The 20878-nt window shown below is 46.4% G+C and overlaps 1 protein-coding gene across 1 annotated transcript in view; it reads right to left on the bottom strand.

Annotated features, from left to right (window-relative positions):
• LOC115481402 (parathyroid hormone/parathyroid hormone-related peptide receptor-like) overlaps positions 1-20878 on the bottom strand; it is a 115249-nt gene that overhangs the window by 28918 nt on the left and 65453 nt on the right. Inside the window, 2 exon segments of the mRNA XM_030220490.1 lie at positions 4916-5010; positions 6602-6668. Of these exon segments, the coding sequence (XP_030076350.1) occupies positions 4916-5010; positions 6602-6668 (162 nt within the window).

Raw genomic sequence — 20878 nt, 5'->3', positions numbered from 1 at the left:
TCTGCAAGGGCAGGCTTCTACATGGAATGTTGCTAGTGGAATAGCAACATTCCATGTAGAATCTCAAACAGTAGCAACATTCCATCTAGAATCTCGAATAGGGAAAGGGAAATGGGACTCAATATACCACCTTTCTGAGGTTTTTGCAACTACATTCAAAGCGGTTTATATATATTCAGGTACTTATTCTGTACCCAGGGCAATGGAGGGTTAAGTGACTTGCCCAGAGTCACTAGGAGCTGCAGTGGGAATCGAACTCAGTTCCCCAGGATCAAAGTCCACTGCACTAACCACTAGGCTACTCCTCCGCACTTACCACCTCCCATTTAGATGGTGCTAAAGGCTCCTGTGTTATGGGTGCACTAACCAGTTAGCATGGCGGCAGAGCCGGCCCAAGGCAAGATGCCACCTGAGGTAGTGCTAGGATGCTGCCCCCCTCCCCGGACGAGATGCCACCTCTCTTCCTACCTGCCACTGGCACCCAGCATCTCCCCTTTGAGGTGTTACCCCAGCAGCGATTCCCATACGCTGCCCTGCTGCCAGCATCCGCCTCTTCCCTTTACTGTGGCTGCCTGAGTAACAGGAAGTTAAATCAGAGAGGCAGTCACAGTAAAGGGAAGAGGCGGATGCTGGCAGCAGGGCAGCATATGGGAATCGCTGCCGGGAAGATGCCGCCACTGCCGGGTAATGATGGGGAGATGCCGCCAGGTAATGCTGGAAGATACTACCGCTGCCGGGTAACGCTGGGGAGATGGTGCTCCTGAAGAGTGCTGCCTGAGGCCCCCGCCTCAGGTGACCTAATGGTCGGGCTGCAGGACATCACACTCACAGTAACAGAAGCCTTGCAGATCAGCAACGCGGCTGCACCACCCGGGGGTTGGGAACCCCTGCCAGCAAAGTTACCTGGCGGCGTTGGGGGGGAAGGGGGGTCGAAAGGGTTGGCGTTGGGGGGGGGGGGTCAAAGGTGGTGGTGGTGGCTGGGGGGGGTCAAACATGGCGGGGGGGGGTCAGGAGCGCCGGGGGGGGGCTAAAATGTACCCCCTCACCTCGAGCGCTAGACCCCCTCTCCCGCAGAAGTCTGGCTACGCCCATGGGTGGGAGATGAAAATGAAGTGGGACTAAAAGGGAGAGTATGCACACCAGGGATTATCTACTGCCAACCCCATCATGTAGGCTTTGAAATTCTATTGATTCAAATTATGCAAAATTTAAATGTAAAGGATGCACACCAGGTCTGAAGTTGAAGACACGGAAGGTATTATCTACCTCTATGTCATGAACTGCAGGTGTTCCACAGTGACAAGAAAATACTCTGTATTCTACTGCTGTTAGGTTGATTTCCATCCACGTTTCCACTGATTTCTAAAGTATACCACAGCCATAAGTACATAAGTAATGCCATACTGGGAAAAGACCAAGGGTCCATCAAGCCCAGCATCCTGTCCATGACAACAGCCAATCCAGGCCAAGGGCACCTGGCAAGCTTCCCAAAAGTACAAACATTCTATATATGTTATTCCTGGAATTGTGGATTTTTCCCAAGTCCATTTAGTAGTGGTTTATGGACTTGTCCTTTAGGAAACCGTCTAACCCCTTTTTAAACTCTGCTAAGCTAACCGCCTTCACCACGTTCTCCAGCAACATATTCCAGAGTTTAATTATGCGTTGGGTGAAAAAACATTTTCTCTGATTTGTTTTAAATTTACTACACTGTAGTTTCATCGCATGCCCCCTAGTCCTAGTATTTTTGGAAAGCGTGAACAGATGCTTCACATCCACCCGTTCTACTCCAACCATTATTTTATATACCTCTATCATGTATCCCCTCAGTCGTCTCTTCTCCAAGCTGAAAAGCCCTAGCCCTAGCCCTAGCCCTAGCCAGTAGTACATCAGAAAGCCAGAGACATAACAATATGGCAATCCCAGTACAAGCATATATATTTTATAGCCTTTTCATTAATCAGTTTACCAAATGGGTTGTGTCATGTTAATAAATGTTTATCAAACCCCATGGCAGTCTCTTGTGATCTTGGGAAATTACTTAACTCTACTGTTGAAAACACAAAACATTTTACACTAATATCAGGCTTATTTTCGGAAAAGAAGGGCGCCCATCTTTTGACACAAATGTCACGCCCCTCACCTCCTCTTCGGTGGGATGCTCCAGCGGTGCGGGAATGCCCGCCGTCGTAGCGGGTCCGGCGCTCCAGTCTATGCGGCACCCCCCTCTCTCTCCTTGGCGTGGTACGCGTGCCTGGGCCACCACGCTGCCCTACGTCCTGCCGGCTCTGCGCGCCTCCGGGGCTGGTCGGGACCTTCGGCCCGCCTCCTTGCTCCGCGGGGATTGTCCCTCTCCACGGGCGGACTCCTCCTTCTCAGACCATCTACCTATGGCAGCTCTCTTCTCCAGCTGATTCCTCTCAACGTCTGAAGAAAAGCACTGCCTCATTGCTTCGGCTTCTATTTGGGGTAAGCATTTCTCTACCCTGTTTTCTTGCTTGTCTGGTTATCCTGAGTTTGACCTTGCCTGTACCTGGATTACTCTCATGTCTGCTGCCTGCCTACTGACCTTGCCTGCACCTAGATTACTCTAGTGTCTGCTGCCTGCCTACTGACTCTGCCTGTACCTGGATCATTGTCTTGCCTGCTGCCTGTCTGGCCATCACGCTCATCACCCCGCCTCCTGCTCCATCTTGTAAGCCCTGCAGGCCGCCCGCACCTAGGGGCTCAACCTCGGGGAACAGCGGTCAGCACAGGTGAAACCCGGGGTTGTCTGGCTGCCAAGCAGAACCTGGTCCGAGTACCGGGCTCAGCAGCGCCGCTCTACTTGGTACAAGAACTCACAGGACTGACACAAATAAGGAGATGGGCGTCCTTCTCCCAGGGTCACCCAAATCGGCATAATCAAAAGCCGATTTTGGGTGTCCTCAACTGCTTTCTGTCACAGGGACGACCAAAGTTCACGGGGATGTGTTGGAAACGTAGCAAAGGTGGGACTGGGGCGTGCCTAACTCATGGGCATCCTTGACCGATAATGGAAAAAAGAAGGGCGTCCCTGACGAGCACTTGGCTGACTTTACTTGGTCCATTTTTTTTTACGACCAAGCCTCAAAAAGGTGCTCGAACTGACCAGATGACCACCAGATGGAATCTGGGATAACCTCCCCTTTCTCCCCCAGTGGTCACCAACCCCCTCCCACCCTAAAATAAAAACCTTTTAAATATTTTTTGCCAGCCTCTAATGTCATACCCAGCTCCATGACAGCAGTATGCAGGTCCATGGAGCAGTTTTAGTGGGTGCAGTGCACTTCAGGCAGGCAGACCCAGGCCCATCCCCCCTACCTGTTACACTTGTGGTGGTAAATGTTTGCCTTTCAAATCCCACCAGAAACCCACTGTACCCACATGTAGGTGCCCCCTTCACCCCTTAGGGCTATGGTAGTGGTGTACAGTTGTGGGGAGTGGGTTTTGGGGGGGGGGGTTAGGGGGGCTCAGCACACAAGGTAAGGGAGCTATGCACCTGGGAGCAATTTGTGAAGTCCACTGCAGTGCCCCCTAGGGTGCCCGGTTGGTGTCCTGGCATGTGAGGGGGACCAGTGCACTATGAATGCTGGCTCCTCCCATGACCAAATGGCTTGGATTTGGTCATTTCTGAGATGGGCGTCCTCAGTTTCCATTATGGCTGAAAATCGGGGACGACCATCTCTAAGGACGACCATCTCTAAACTTGACCTAAATTTTGCAATTTGGGCGTCCTTGACCATATTATCGAAACAAAAGATGGACACCTGTCTTGTTTCGATAATACAGGTTCCCCCGCCCCTTCGCCGGGACGTCCTGCGAAGACGTCCTCAGGAAAACATGGGCGCCCCTTTCAATTATGCCCCTCCACATCTCTTTATCTTGGATCCTTAAGTGTTCCCTGTGTTCCAGGTAGAACTCTGAGTTCAATATCGCAGCATAGACTGGTCATTCCTCCTATTACTGAATATCCATTAGCAAGAGTGCATTATTTTGTCTGATGCCTGCTTTATGGAATTAGCTTCTTACAAATATTTGGGAAATACTATTACTACTACTACTTATCGTTTCTATAGCGCTACTAGACGTACACAGTGCTGTACACTCGAACATGAAGAGGCAGTCCCTGCTCGACGGAGCTTACAATCTAAATAGGACAGACAAACAGGACAAATAAGAGATAAGGGAATTACTAAGGTGGGGATGATAAAATAAGGATACTGAACAAGTGAGTAAGGGTTAGGAGTGAAAAGCAGCATCAAAAAGGTAGGCTTTTAGCCTAGATTTGAAGATGGCCAGAGATGGAGCTTGACGTACCTGCTCAGGAAGTCTATTCCAGGCATATGGTGCAGATATGATAGAATCTTTGCCTCAATTAAAAAAAAAGACTGAAAACATAGGGTCTCTATGGAGGGACTGGCATCATCTACAAACAAAAACCCAATTAATAACAACATTCCATGCTACCAGTTCCGGGGCAGGCAGTGGCTTCCCCCATGTCCATCTCAATAACAGACTATGGACTTTTCCTCCAGGAATTTGGCCAAACTTTTTTTAAAACCCAGATGTGCTAACTGCTGTTATCACATCCTCTGGCAGCGAGTTCTAGAGCTTAATTACTCTTTGAGTGAAAAAATATTTCCTCCTATTTGTTTACAAAGCCGCATGGCAATGCTGACACAGTGAATGGGCTGAGTTGGAATTAACGTACCAGCAGCCGCTAGCGCAGCTTTGTAAACAGGGGAAAGAAAATGTTTTGGCTGTGTACATCCCTAGCCTCGCACCAATGGAATGGAAATGCAAAAACAAAAGCTGGCTTGAGATACCACAAACCTTTGAGCCACAGCTGCTTATAAATGAAATTGATCCGTTGTGCAGTGGGTTCAGGACCCACCTGTACTGGTGCCGGGGATCTAGCTTTCCTGTGTTGGTTCCCCAGAGCTTGGATGCCAGGACTCTCACAATATTCAAAAAGAGGAAGAAATTTATCTGTGAGAGAGAGAGAAGGTCATATTCTAACAGAAGCTCACCAACAACTATTAAAAATCAGCATCCTTCAGTATTCAACTGCTCTACTCTGCTGTTAACTTAAGAGGAAAATTACATATCTGTTCAGAATATTCTTGCTTTTATGTCCTAAACCAGTGGTTCCCAAACCTGGTCCTGGAGGCACCCCAAGCAGTCAAGCTTTCATGATATCCACAATGAATATTCATGAGAGAGATGTGCATACTAATGAGGCAGTGTATGCAGATTTTTCTCATAAATATTCATTGTGGATATCATGAAAGCTTGACTGCTTGGGGTGCCTCCAGGACCAGGTTTGGGAACCACTGTCCTAAACCCTTTTATTTTAAAACAGCTTTAAGCAAGACATTACTAAGAAATAATGCGCAGGAAAACAAGGAATACAGCAGGATGTGGCATATATGGAGTGACTGTGCAACAACATAATGGGTAATAGGGATGGACAGCCAGAAAAGTTTTGTGTTATTTCCAGGAATATTCAGTTTGTTTTACTACTACTACTATTTAGCATTTCTATAGCGCTACAAGGCGTACGCAGCGCTGCACAAACATAGAAGAAAGACAGTCCCTGCTCAAAGAGCTTACAATCTAATAGACAAAAAATAAAGTAAGTAAGCAAATCAAATCAATTAATGTGAACGGGAAGGAAGAGAGGAGGGTAGGTGGAGGCGAGTGGTTACAAGTGGTTACGAGTCAAAAGCAATGTTAAAGAGGTGGGCTTTCAGTCTAGATTTAAAGGTGGCCAAGGATGGGGCAAGACGTAGGGGCTCAGGAAGTTTATTCCAGGCGTAGGGTGCAGCAAGACAAAAGGCGCGAAGTCTGGAGTTGGCAGTAGTGGAGAAGGGAACAGATAAGAAGGATTTATCCATGGAGCGGAGTGCACGGGAAGGGGTGTAGGGAAGGACGAGTGTGGAGAGATACTGGGGAGCAGCAGAGTGAGTACATTTATAGGTTAGTAGAAGAAGTTTGAACAGGATGCGAAAACGGATAGGGAGCCAGTGAAGGGTCTTGAGGAGAGGGGTAGTATGAGTAAAGCGACCCTGGCGGAAGATGAGACGGGCAGCAGAGTTTTGAACCGACTGGAGAGGGGAGAGGTGACTAAGTGGGAGGCCAGCAAGAAGCAGATTGCAGTAGTCTAAACGAGAGGTGACAAGGGTGTGGATGAGGGTTTTGGTAGAGTGCTCGGAAAGAAAGGGGCTATTGTGTCATCACGGGGCTATTGTGTCATCACGGAGCAAAGTCGTTGAGTGCGCAATATTTTAAAAGAGTGCACTCTTCCAAAAGAGTTGGCAGTGTTATCAGCAAACAATAAGAATGTTTTTCTGCTCGTTTTCATTTGTTAATGACATGCAGTGACATAGGATATGTTGTTGATATTTCCCAAATGACAGCTCATCTTACTGGGTAATACACATGGCTGAGAATCGATATTCTCTCTTCTTTCTAAATCTGAAGCTAAACTGCCCATCTCGTCGCAGAAGACCCAACATTCTTGATTCTCCTATGAAGAGCCTTTCATGAGGTCGGATTAATTCCATTGCAGGTTGCTTACCATAATAGCCACCAGTATAGGGATCTGATAAATCCATTTCATCTTGCCAGCACTGACATCCCAGCACCTAAAAAAACAAGAGTTTGAATATATAATGCACAGCTTGGATGCTATATAATGCCAAAAGCCTATGGCCACCATGTTGGTGGGCAGCTGCTCTGGTGGAAGATCATTCTTGCTGGGAGATATCTGTAGATCTGACCAGGTAGTTCACACTTTTTGTAGCTGTATTGGCAGTGGCATCTCTACAGGCATCCAAAGGGTTGGCAAATAGGACACCTTTTGGTTGGAAGAGTCAAGCAAACCAAACTCCGGCCTGGCCCCAAGCTGTCGGGTGATGATGCTGTATTGGTCAAAATATTGGTAGATCCATGGCCTCAGTGGTCCTCCCCCATTCCACTGCCTATGCAAGGTGTAGCAGGTGTACGCTTCTCCTCCTCCTCCTTCCCCCCCCCCCCCCCCAAAAAAAAATTTTTGCCTTACTAAAACTCCTGGTTTCTGGTGAAACATACAAATGTATAAAAGACCAAACATGAGGAATGGAGTGCAAAACGGTGGGAATGTTTATTAAGAAACTTCTTTTTGATATAAGTTTTTGTTTACAGTGAACTATTTAAAGTATTTAAGGGAGTCTTTTATTAAGTGGCGGTAAGCCAAACACGGGCTTACTGCTTGCTAAACCGGAAGTTCCCATCCTTAGCATGTGCCATTTGTGGCGCTACAAAAATGTATTTTTGTAGTGCCGGTGTTTATCCGACAGTGTAGGAGCCCTTACTGCCACCTCATTGGGTGGCGGTAAGTGTTCCCCTCTGAAATGGCCGTGTGGCAAGTGCTTGCCGCATGGCTATTTCTTTAAAAGGCAGTGGTAAAAGGGGCTATTCAGCCTGGAGAACACCTCCCTGCTCCACATTTCAGTAGAGAGCATCAGGCAGCAGTAGCGATTTCCATATCTCATCAGCTGCTGAGCCCAGAGTCTCCTGGGCAATGATGAGATACAGCAGTGAGGAGGCTCTGGGCTCGGCAGCTGATGGGATATGAAAATTGCTGCCGCTGTCTACTGAAACGTGGTGGATGCATATCAAGGTATGGGATAAGGTGGGGTTCCAAGAGCTCTAAACCTCCTATTAAACTCTGATAAATTATGGCTTATGGTGGTGGGCGCAGGAGGGGGGTGCAGGTGGGGGGCGCTGGCAGGGGGCGGGGGCAGGGCATCACTGAACTGGTCTGCACAGGGCCCCGCAATTGCTAAGACCAGCCCTGCTGAGGGGGGCAGGAGAGGAGCAATGCTGGGGCCAGTGTAAGACTGGGAGCAGTGTTGAGACTGGGGTAGAGAGAAACAGAAACAATGCTATGGGGGGAGGGGGTAGTGAGAGAGAGAGGCAGGGGCAGTGCTAAATGGTGTGGGAGGGGAATAGAGAGAGAGCAGGCAATGCTGGGTAAGGGGGTGGGGTGGGGTCGTGGGAGATGGGAGAGACAGTACTGCATGGAGGGAGTGGCGAGAGAAAGATGAGGCAATGCTGGATGGTGCAGGGTGAGAGAGAAAGAGAGAGATGGGAAATACTGCATGCCAGGCACAAAGCGAGACAAAGAGGGGCAATGCTGGATGGCGGGGGGTGGGGGAGAAAGAAAAGAGTTAAAGAAAGTCTGGGGAATAAAAGGAGAATGGGTGGGTCAAGGTGAGGGAAAAGATGGAAAGCTGCAGGTAGACACAGTAACAAAAGGGAGATACTGGAGAAGAATATTGATATGTGTGGGTTTATGTATTTTGTTTCATATTTTGTAATGACTTCTTTTTAGCTTGTTAGCCACAATGAACTTGAAATTGTATAGGAAATATGGGGTATAAATGACATAAATAAATAATAGAGGCAGAAAAAAAACAGAAGAACGCTGAAGGGAACAGATCAATGTTGGAGCTGGATGTAGTAGAGGAGGTGAAGAAGACAGATGGAGAGAAAAAAATGATAAATAGACAGGAGACATTTGGAAAGAGAATTAAAGAAGTCAGAAAGCAGTAATCAGATTCTGGGGTCAACACGATTAGAAAAATTAAGTGGCCAGAACAAAGGTGGAAAAAGAATTTTATTTTTAATTTTGGATGAAGCAATGTGGTTGCTGTGTTAGCCCACTTTAAAAGTTAATAAAAAGGAAAAAATGGAAAACAAGACGAGACCTTTTTATTGGACTAAATATATTTTTGACTAGTTTTCTAGATTTTGGAGGCAAAGCCTTTTTCCTCAGGTTGGGACAGTATACTTGTTATGGTATACTGATAAGTAGAAATGTCGCTTTGAATTGCCCCCCCCCCCCCAATACCTAGTTTGCCCCTCTGTTTTTAGCCCAAATATTTCTGTCTAGATATATCACTGCCCAGTATGTCCCCGTGTCTCAGAACCCTCCTCCCTACTTTGTATCTTTCTCTTTCCTGTGTGACTTTTCTGGCACCCCCTAGCTCCTCATGTATTCCTCATTGCAGTCTTACTAAGATTACACCAGTCGTTGGCAACTAAATAATTCTGTTACATCTCTGACACCTCATTTTAAATCTTAAAGCGAGGTGGGGCAGGGCAGGCAGGGGGGCCTCAAAGAACTGGTTTGCACAGGGCCCTGCAGTTGCTAAGACCGGCCCTGGACCAACCCACATGGAAAAACAAAATGGTCAGACAATGATACAGAAAATGTAATATTTAGAGAAAAAGATGTGAGCTTTGAACATTTAGATTTCTTGTATTTTGTTCTGTACAGGAGGAAATGTCTTTCTATTTCTCTTTTTTCAGTGCTCTGCTGCTCACAGTCTGGTTTCTTGGGTTTTCAATTTCATTTCTTGTCTAGGTTTATTTCTAATCTGTAGTGGCTTTGTTTAGTTTTGTTTTTTTTAACTAGTTGACATTCTGTTTTCCTCTCGCAACTGCAGAGAAGGATTCTTTTAACATGTAGATTCTCTGTTTAGTTGTTCTCATCTTCCAGAGTTGGAGGTCTATTGGTGTTCTAGAATATTTGCAGTGCTGACTTTTCATAAGTTGGGTTAGTGTAGTTTGAGTATCTATTTGCTAGGTTTTGCGTTACTAAAGTGGTGTAGCCATGGGGGGGGGGGAGGGGAGGGGGCCCTCACTTTCAGGTCTGAACATGCGTGGGACAGCTGGCACTAGCGATGAAGCATGCCTGCTGAATATGTGCTTCTGCAGGCTCAACTCAGGCAGGAGAGGTCTTCAGCTGGCGGGGCTTGGCATCCCTGCCAAGTCAGGTATTTATATTTTGGGGGTTGATGGAGGAGACTGTGGGGGCAGAGAGAATTTCATGCCCACCCACCTTGGGCCGAGGCCCACCCAGAATTAGCCATTGGGCTATGCCACTGCTTCTCAGGGTCTGGTAGTGGAGAGAGTTTCTGTTGCTGTCACTGATATGACACCAGGGTTTGAATAGAATGGTTTTGTACTTCTTCTTCAGTTCTGTACCTGTTGCTGGAAGTTTTATTGGTTGTGAAGGAATAATTATACTCTATGGAAGTAACAACTGTGTGCCACAGTTTAGGAATGCCGATACTATGCATTGATGCACCAATTTTATAATGACATCCGTGTGCCAAGATGCCATTATAGATTACTAGAGTAAGTTGGCACTGATGCCCCTTAATGTACGCATTAATACTGATGCCAGGCATAACCACTCACGCCTAAATGTGGACTTTAGTGTGAGACTTCGGTAAGTTATGGTGCGAGAATTTGCATGCGCAAATTTGGGTGTGCACCCAATTTGTACATGCAATTTAATTGCATAATGAGACAATTAGCACTGATAATTACATCTTATATAATAATTCTCACCTCCAACGTTCTGAAGCTACCTGGGACTGTGGCTTCTGCCGGAGGTGGTCTGTTTCGTGCAGTAGATAACACTGACGTCACTGGCCTGGACGCCATCCTATATAATAATTCTCACCTCCAACGTTCTGAAGCTGCCTGGGACCGTGGCATCCGCCGGAGGTGGTCTGCTTTGTGCAGTAGATAACACTGACGTCACTGGCCTGGACGTCATCCTATATAATAATTCTCACCTCCAACTTTCTGAAGCTTCCTGGGACCGTGGCTTCCACCGGAAGTGGTCTGCTTCGTGCAGTAGATAACACTGACGTCACTGGCCTGGAAGCATTGAAGAGCGAGCAGGCTCAGCGAGTCTGCTGCCTTCCCTTCTGTTCGCTCTGAGTTGTGACTCTGGTCTCGCCCTTGCCGAAACAGGAAATGAGGGCGGGACCAGAGTCACAGCTCAGAGCAAACAGAAGGGAAGGCAGCAGACTCGCTGAGCCTGCTCGCTCTTCAATGCTGCCGCCGGGACCCCGGTAAGCGAGGGAGAGAGGGGGGGCGACGTGCACGTTGGGGGATGGGGGGAGGGAGGGGGGACTGGAACTCGGAGGGAGGACTACAAATCGGAGGAAGGACAGTGAAGGACAGTGACAGAGGGAGGGAGGAAGCCATGGAAATCGGAGGGGAGGAAAGGAGACTTGGGACTTGGAGGGGACACAGGGAGAGAGCGAGGGAGAGAGCGGGGGGGGGGGGGGGGGAAAACCTTGCTAGTGCCTGTTTCCTTTCATACAGAAACGGGCCTTTTTTACTAGTAAGTATATGTGTTTCCATACTGGGACAGACGGAAGGTCCATCAAGCCCAGTATCCTGTTTCCAACAGTGGCCAAACCAGGTCACAAGTGCCTGGCAAGATCCCATAACAGTACAAAACATTTTATGCTGCTTATCCTAGAAATAAGCAGTGGATTTTCTCTAAGTCCATTTTAATAATGGTCTATGGACTTTTCCTTTAGAAAGCCATCCAAGCCTTTTATAAACCCTGCTAAGCACTGCTTTTACTGCATTCTCTGGCAACGAATGCCAGAGTTTAATTATTCATTGAGTGAATAAATATTTTCTCCGTTTCGTTTTAAATTTACTACTTTGTAGCTTCATTGCGTGCCCCCTAGTCCTAGTATTTTTGGAAAGAGTAAAAAAGCGATTCACGTGTACCCGTTCAACTCCACTCAGTATTTTATATGTCTCTATCATATCTCCCCTCAGCCGTCTTTTCTCCAAGCTGAAGAGCCCCAGTCATTTCAGCCTTTCCTCATAGGGAAGGTCCCATCCCCTTTATCATTTTCATTGCCCTTCTCTGTACCTTTTCTAGTTCTACTATCGGGGCATTTTCGAAAGAGAAGGGCGCCCATCTTTCGACACAAATCGGGAGATGGGCGTCCTTCTCTCAGGGTCGCCCAAATCGGCATAATCAAAAGCCAATTTACGGCGCCCTCAACTGCTTCCCTTTGCAGGGGGGGGGGGGGGTCGGCACCATAGCGAAGGCAGGACTTGGGCGTGATTAAGAGATGGGCGTCCTCGGCCAATAATGGAAAAAAGAAGGGTGTCCCTGACGAGCACTTGGCCGACTTGGTCCATTTTTTCTTGTGACCAAGCCATGAAAAGGTGCCCAAACTGACCAGATGACCACCGGAGGGAATCGGGGATGAACTCCCCTTACTCCCCCAGTGCTCACCAACCCCCTCCCACCCTAAATAAAAAAGTTTTTAAAAAAATTTGCCAGCCTCTATGCCAGCCTCAAATGTCATACCCAGCTCCATCACAGCAGTATGCAGGTTTCTGGAGCAGTTTTAGTCAGTGCAGTGCACTTCAGGCAGGCGGACCCAGGCCCATCCCCCCCTACCTGTTACACTTGTGGTGGTGGTAAATGTGAGCCCTTCAAAACCCACCTGAAACCCACTGTACCCACATGTACGTGCTCCCCTTCACCCCTTAGGGCTATGGTAGTGGTGTACAGTTGTGGGTAGTGGGTTTTGGGGAGGGTTTGGGGGGCTCACATTTACCACCACAAGTGTAACAGGTAGGGGGGATGGGCCTGGGTCCGCCTGCCTGAAGTGCACTGCACTCACTAAAACTGCTCCAGGGACCTAGAGTTCACTATCAGGCTTATTTTCGAAAGAGAAGGGCGTGATTAAGAGATAGGGGTAGTGGGGTTTGGGGGGCTCAGCACCCAAGGTAAGGGAGCTATGCACCTGGGAGCAATTTGTGAAGTCCACTGCAGTGCCCCCTAGGGTGCCCGGTTGGTGTACTGGCATGCCAGGAGGACCAGTGCACTACGAATTCTGGCTCCTCCCACAACCAAAGGGCTTGGATTTGGTTGTTTTTGAGATGGGTGTCCTCGGTTTCCATTATGGCTGAAAACCAGGGATGACTATCTCTACTACTACTACTATTACTATAAATCATTGCTATAGCGCTATCTCTAAGGTCGACCATCTCAACATTTAGGTCGACAATCTCTAAGGTCGACCTAAATGTTGAGATTTGGGTGTCCCCGACCTTATTATCGAAATGAAAGATGGATACCCATCTTGTTTCGATAATACGGGTTTCCCCGCCCCTTCACGGGGGCGTCCTAGGACGCCCTCATGAAAACTTGGGCACCCCGTTCGATTATGCCCCTCCACGTGTTTTTGCCTCCAATGCAATCTTTTTTTTCAAAGTCTCTCTTTGTCTTCTTTATCAGTGCTTTGCATTTGACTTGACATTCCTTATGCTGTTTCTTGTTATTTTCAGTCAGATCCTTCTTCTATTTGCTGAAGGATTTTCTATTAGCTCTAATAGCTTTCTTCACCTCACTTTTTAACCATACCAGCTGTCATTTGGTCTTCCTTCCTCCTTTTTTAATACACGGAATATATTTGGCCTGAGCTTCCAGGATTGTATTTTTTTGAACAGCACCCAAGCCTGAAGTAAATTTTTGACCTTTGCAGCTGCTCCTCTAAGTTTTTTTTCACAGTTCGTCTCATTTTATCACAGTCTCCTTTTTGAAAGTTGAACGCTAATGTATTTGATTTCCTGTGTGTACTTCCTCCAAAGTCAATGATCACTGTTATCAAGCAGCCCCAGTACCATTACCTCCTGCACCAGATCATGTGCTCCACTAAGGACTAGGTCTAGATTTTTTCCTTCTCTTGTTGGATCCTGTACCAGCTGCTCCATAAAGCAGTCTTTTATATCGTCAAGTAATTTCACCTCCCTAGCATGCCCTGATGTTACATTTACCCAGTCAATATCGGGGTAATTGAAATCACCCATTATTATTGTGTTGCCCAGTTTGTTAGCCTCCCTAATTTCTGATAACATTTCTATATCCGTCTGTTCATCCTGCCCAGGTGGATGGTAGTCCAATAAAAAATTGCCAGCTTCTCTTAGCTTTTCCAGATATTGTTGCCTGTCTTCCTCTTTCTGCAATCTCTTGTAGTTTATGAAGGATATCTTCTTTTTCCTTATCTTTTCAGCTATTTCTTTTGAGAATCAAAGCAGCCTTCTCTTTCTCTTAGTTTTAGTTATTTTTCTAACAAAAAGGTCTGTTGCCCTTAAAATGGCTCCTTTCAATTTTTCCCACTGCTTTTATACTTCCTCCAGATGTTCCCACCCAGCTATCAACTTCTTGAGATATTCCCCCAGCTTGAAGTCTAGAACCTTCACTTCTGAATAAACCCTTTCCATACATGCCTTAAAATTGAACAACACCATCTAGCGATCACTGGATTCTAGATGATCACTCACTTTGATGTTGGAAACACTCTCCCCATTTGAAAGCATCAGGTCCAGTATGGACCCATCCCATGTGGGTTTCATTACCAAGTGCAAGGTGATGCATGTGGGGAAAAAAGAACCCAAATTATAGCTACGTCTTGCAAGGTTCCATGTTAGGAGTTACGGACCAAGAAAGGGATCTGGGTGTCGTCGTCGATAATACACTGAAACCTTCTGCTCAGTGTGCTGCTGCAGCTAGGAAAGTGAATAGAATGTTGGGTATTATTAGGAAAGGTATGGAAAACAGGTGTGAGGATGTTATAATGCCATTGTATCGCTCCATGGTGCGACCGCACCTTGAGTACTGTGTTCAATTCTGGTAGCCGCATCTCAAGAAAGATATAGTAGAATTGGAAAAGGTGCAGCGAAGGGCAACTAAAATGATAGCGGGGATGGGACAATGTCCCTATGAAGAAAGATTAAGGAGGCTAGGGCTTTTCAGCTTGGATAAGAGACGGCTGAGGGGAGATATGATAGAGGTATATAAAATATTGAGTGGAGTGGAACAGGTGGATGTGAAGACTCTGTCACGCTTTCCAAAAATACTAGGACTAGGGGGCATGCGATGAAACTACAGTGTAGTAAATTTAAAACAAATCAGAGAAAATGTTTCTTCACCCAGCGCATAATTAAACTCTGGAATTCGTTGCCGGAGAGTTTAAAAAGGGGTTAGACGGTTTCCTAAAGGACAAGTCCATAAACCACCACTAAATGGACTTGGGAAAATCCACAATTCCAGGAATAACATGTATAGAATGTTTGTACGTTTGGGAAGCTCGCCAGGTGCCCTTGGCCTGGATTGGCCGCTGTTGTGGACAGGATGCTGGGCTTGATGGACCTTTGGTCTTTTCCCAGTGTGGCATTACTTATGTACTTATGTAAGTACTGGAACAGTTCTCTCTGTAGAGAATCCAGGATCTCCCTACTTTTCTAGCTGACCCTGCAACAGGGATGCCCTAATCAACATCCAGCATACTGAAATCACCTATTACCCTTTCCTAGTTCCTCTTATGAATGTCTTCAATTAAATTTTTGTCCGCTTCTTCTGCTTGTGAAGGAGACCTGTATATCGCACCAATGCAAATAGATTTTCCATTCACTATTTCCAGATTAACCCACAGTGCTGCCTCTTTAACCTGTAAATCCCGCAGTTTTAATATTATCTTTAATATATAATGCCACTCCTTCACCCTTTCTTCCTACTCTGTCCCAGTGGCGTAGCCAGACCTGACATTTTGGGTGGGCCCAGAGGTAATATGGGTGGGCACCATGTATATAAGTATGGGTAGTGTTTCTCAGGATACTAGAAAATAGTGCCTTAGAATGCACTTGATGATGGATTTCTAATTAGTCTGCCCAACAGCTGCCCTGCATCAACATAAAACACATACATACCTAATTGAAAAAAAACAACAATATTTTTAAATATAGTTACATTATGCCATATCTTAAACTTGCCCAAACATAAGTCTACCATACTAACCTATGGTACTTTGTGTGTTTAAGTGCTCTGAAAATGAGCCACTAAGTTGCAAATCTTAACACCAATTCTGAACACAAATACCAATAACAGTACCTTTAAAAAGGCAGCAGTGAATATACACAACAGCAATATACATCCCATTGGAAAAGGCAAACAACTCAGAGATCTCCACACAAACCGCATGCCAGCCAAATCTCTCACCTGCTTGGTCACATGCAGAACACAGACCAACCAACACATGGGCGTAGACTGGGGGGGCGAGGGGGGGCAATGCCCCCCCAAACGCAGGGCCGGCACCAGGCAGCTCTCCCTTCGCCCCGCCCTCTCCCCGTTCCTTCTCCTCCCCCCCCTGGCCCCCCCGTGAGCCGGCTCTCCTCCCTCCCTCCGGATCCATCCCTCTCCGACCTGATCTTCGAATCCTCCTTTGCCTGCCCGGCCTGCTAGCGCTCTTTCCCCTGCTGGTTCGCGCTTTAAAAATGACCGCCGAGACTTCCAGAGGCGGCCTCGCGAGACTTCTGCTGAAGTCTCGGTGGCCATTTTGAAGCGTGAACCGGCAGGGGAGAGTCAGCGCTAGCGGGCAGGAGAAGAATTCGAAGATCAAGTTGGTGAGGGAAGGATCCAGAGGGAGGGAGGAGAACTGGCTCGCTGCGGGGGGGGGGGGGCGGGGGGGGGAGGAGAAGGAATGGGGAGAGGGCGGGATGAAGAGATGGCAGGGGAGAGGAGGGTCACTGCTGGACAGGGTGGATGGAGGGCAGGGGAAAGGAGGGCCACTGGGTATGGGGACAGGGGAGAGGAGGGTCACTGCTGGACTGGGTGGATGGAGGGCAGGGGAAAGGAGGGTCACTGGGTATGGGGACAGGGGAGAGGAGGGTCACTGCTGGACTGAGTGGATGGAGGGCAGGGGAAAGGAGGGCCACTGGGTATGGGGACAGGGGAGAGGAGGGTCACTGCTGGACTGAGTGGATGGAGGGCAGGGGAAAGGAGGGCCACTGGGCATGGGAGCAGGGGAGAGGAGGGTCACTGCTGGACTGAGTGGATGGAGGGCAGAGGAAAGGAGGGTCGCTGGGTATGGGTGCTTGCAGGGCAAAGGGAGAGAAGGGTCACTGGACATGGGTGGATAGAGGGCAGGGGAGAGAAAGAAATGCTGGACATGGATGGAGGGAAGGAAAGAGTGAGGAAGGAGATGAGATGAGGGAAAAGGAAGAGAGGAGAAAAACTGCACATGGATGAAGAAAATAGGCAGAAGCTGAGGACCAGAAATGAAGAAGAAAGGAGGAAAGGAAAGAAATAAATGGAAAGGAAGCCCTGGAAACGGAGTTAAGAGGACAGATAGCAGCAGAATCAGATACTGGACCAGCATGATCAGAAAAACAGTCACCAGACAACAAAGGTAGAAAAAAATAATTTTATTTTCATTATAGTGTTTGGAATATGTTCACTTTGAGAATCAGGTGCTCAACATTAAAAGTTTATATTTACTTATTTATACCCCCCCACCCCCAGGCTCTCTCCCCGGCTATAGCCAGCTCTGCAATTTGGGGGGGTCGCAGAGGGGGACCGGGGGGGGGGGGGGAGAGCCTGTTGTTAAACATTTAACAGCACACCACTGCCTGCCGCCAAACCCGCTGCCTCTCCGATTCAGTGGCTATCCATCGGCAAACGAACACTGGTTATTCCCAAAAAAGCCAGCTCTTGCTCCCTTCCTTCCTCCATATTAGCATAATTTGCATATACATATATGCAAATGATATGCTAATATGCCCCGCCCCTTCCTTTGCCCCCCCCCCCCCAAATAAAACAGTCAAACTACGCCTATGAACCAACATAAATTACAGAATAAAGGACGAAAAATTAGAAATTGTCCTGTAGCTTGGCATCAACCCTTCCCTTCCCCCCCATCCATCAAAGACACAACAACCAACCAACTGGAATAATCTCCGGATATGAACACCACCGACAAAATGAGGAAAACAATGACAACAACAAATTCAACTACCGAAGAAACAGACAACTAATAAAAATAAACACATCACACCCCACCTTGAAACCATATCACTCAATTCAACTAGGATACATTAATGCAAGATCAGCAGTAAGCAACTCAGTAGACATACTAGATTGGATCATCACAGACAAATTAGACCTCCTATTTATCACAGAAACCTGGTTCCATAGTCCCACAGACCCCGCCATCTTAGAAACGTGCCCACCAGAATACAAAATCACGCACTGGACAAGAAATGGAAAAAAAAGAGGAGGCGGAATAGCTATAATATACAAACCTGAATTCACCATCACAATCACGGGTGAATCCACCTCACCACAACTTGAAATTGCATCGATAAGAATCAACCATCCAAGCCTAATAGGACACCTTAACACAATCCTATTCTACAGGCCACCAGGAAAATGGCAAGACACCCAAACACAACTCATGGATTTCATCTCGAATACCTGCGTATCAGCCTCAAACATCCTTATACTAGGCGACATCAACTTACACCTAGAAGATGACACCTTACCAAGTACACGAGAATTCAAAGAATTCCTAAAACTCTGGGATCTGCAAACACCCAACATGCAACCAACTCACGAAAAAGGACACACACTAGATATCATAACGAATAAATTCAAACCGGACTCAACTATCATACTCACTGACACAAGATGGACACCTACATTATGGTCAGACCACCATAAAGCAAATGTCACTCTTTGCTGGCGAAAAACACAACTAAACACGATCAATAAACATGAGCGAACAACCTACACAACGAGAGGAAAAATAGACCCCACAACATTCTGGCAACAGATCTACCAGAACGAATGGACTACAAATGCTGACACCATCCAATTCCTCCAAGAATGGGACGATATAAGTATAACAACATTAGACAAAATTGCCCCAGTCCAAACCAGAACATCACACAGGAAAAATGCAAATCCATGGTTCACCGAAGAGCTGAAAAAACTGAAAACACAAGTCAGGAAACTAGAACGAGCTTGGAACAAAAAGAGAGACGAACAAACACTAAACGACTGGAAACTACTTCGAAGAAAATACAAATATACCATAAAACAGACAAAAAGACTACATTACAAAACATTAATAGGACCAAACTACAAAGACACACATAAACTCTTCAACCTCGTGAACAAACTGTTAGACACCACACCAGTTACAACCAACGGCAAAGATATACCAAGTGTCGACAACCTTGCGAAATACTTCAAGGAGAAAATTATACTATTACGACACATAATACCCACCAGCCCTATAGAATACACCACTCTTCTAGACTGTCTAGATCCAGAAGAAGGAACACACCCAGCAGACAGAACCTGGACCGAATTTGAAGACCTCATCTCTAAAACTCTCAAAAGATATGCCAAATCCAACTGCAAACTAGACATATGCCCAAATAACCTCATGAAATCTGCTCCTCAACAATTCATAATAGACCTAACAAACCATATAAACTACATGCTACAAAATGGACTCTTCCCAAAAGAAAAAGGAAAAATCTTACCCCAATTCCTAAAGATACAAAGAAAAACACGAGCGAAATAACCAACTACAGGCCAATAGCATCCATACCACTAATAACCAAGATAACCGAAGGAATGGTAACTAAACAACTCACAAACTATCTAAACAAACATTCAATACTGCATAATGCCCAATCAGGATTCCGTTCGAATCATAGCACAGAAACAGTATTAGTCACCCTTATGACCAAATTCAAACAAATAATTGCAACTGGCAACAATATACTCCTCCTACAATTTGACATGTCAAGCGCCTTCGACATGGTTGACCCTTTGGCATAGGAGGAAATGTCCTGAACTGGTTCAAGGGGTTCCTAACCCTGCGCTCGTATCAAGTCACATCAAATTCAACCACGTCCAAGGCATGGACACCTGAATGTGGAGTCCCACAAGGATCACCTCTCTCACCAACTATATTCAACCTAATGATGATCCCTTTAGCAAAACTCCTATCAAACCATAACCTCAACCCATATATATACGCCGATGATGTGACAATATACATCCCATTCAAACAAGACACCAAAGAAATCTCCAACGAAATCAATCAAAGTCTACACATCATGAACACATGGGCAGATGCATTTCGCCTGAAATTAAATGCAGAAAAAACCCAATGCCTGATACTCACCTCCCAATACAACACAAATGAATTCAACGCGATAAACACACCAAACCTAAACCTCCCAATCTCAGAAATGCTAAAAATCCTTGGAGTCACTATCGACCGCCACCTAACACTCGAAACCCACGCAAACAACATAACCAAGAAGATGTTCTACTGCATGTGGAAATTGAAAAGGATAAGACCATTCTTCCCAAGATTCGTCTTCCGCAGCCTAGTGCAATCCCTCGTCCTCAGCCATCTGGATTACTGCAACTCACTATACGCAGGCTGCAAAGAGCAAATACTGAGGAAACTTCAAATAGCCTAGAACACAGCAGCCAGGCTCATCTTTGGAAAACCAAGATATGAAAGCGCAAAACCACTACGAGAGAAATTACATTGGCTTCCACTTAAGGAACACGTTACTTTTAAAGTTTGCACATTAGTCCATAAGATCATTTACGGCGAAGCCCCAGCGTACATGTCTGATTTGATAGACCTACCACCCAGAAACGCTAAAAGATCATCCCGAACACACCTCAACCTCCACTTCCCTACTTGCAAGGGCCTGAAATACAAGACGCTACATGCGTCAACCTTTTCCCACACGAGCATGCACTACCGCGCAACCTAAGAATGATTAACGAACAAGCTTCCTTCCGTAAACTACTGAAGACTCACCTGTTTGAAAAAACTTACGGAAAGAGCCAAAACACATAGAGTCCACATTCACTGTTCATCAATGCAACATACATCCACTTCTGATCCCTCATCCCGTAATCCAGTCAATCATACATTTATTCACAGAACTATGTACACCATATGTCTTTGTGTCTAACACTGCCCTTTTAGCTTCCCATTGTCTCCTTCCAATGTTTCTATGTTGATGTCCCATTGTTATATTCCTAATGATATTCGAATGTCTCGCATAACTCTGTACAATGTAATCCATAACCAAGTTGTAACAAATGTATTTCCATTATTCATATCTTATTGTAAGCCACACTGAGCCCGCAAAA

Source organism: Microcaecilia unicolor, chromosome 12 (assembly GCF_901765095.1).
Source record: "Microcaecilia unicolor chromosome 12, aMicUni1.1, whole genome shotgun sequence".
Classification (NCBI taxonomy): domain Eukaryota; kingdom Metazoa; phylum Chordata; class Amphibia; order Gymnophiona; family Siphonopidae; genus Microcaecilia; species Microcaecilia unicolor.
This window is presented reverse-complemented; position numbering and strand designations above follow the sequence as displayed.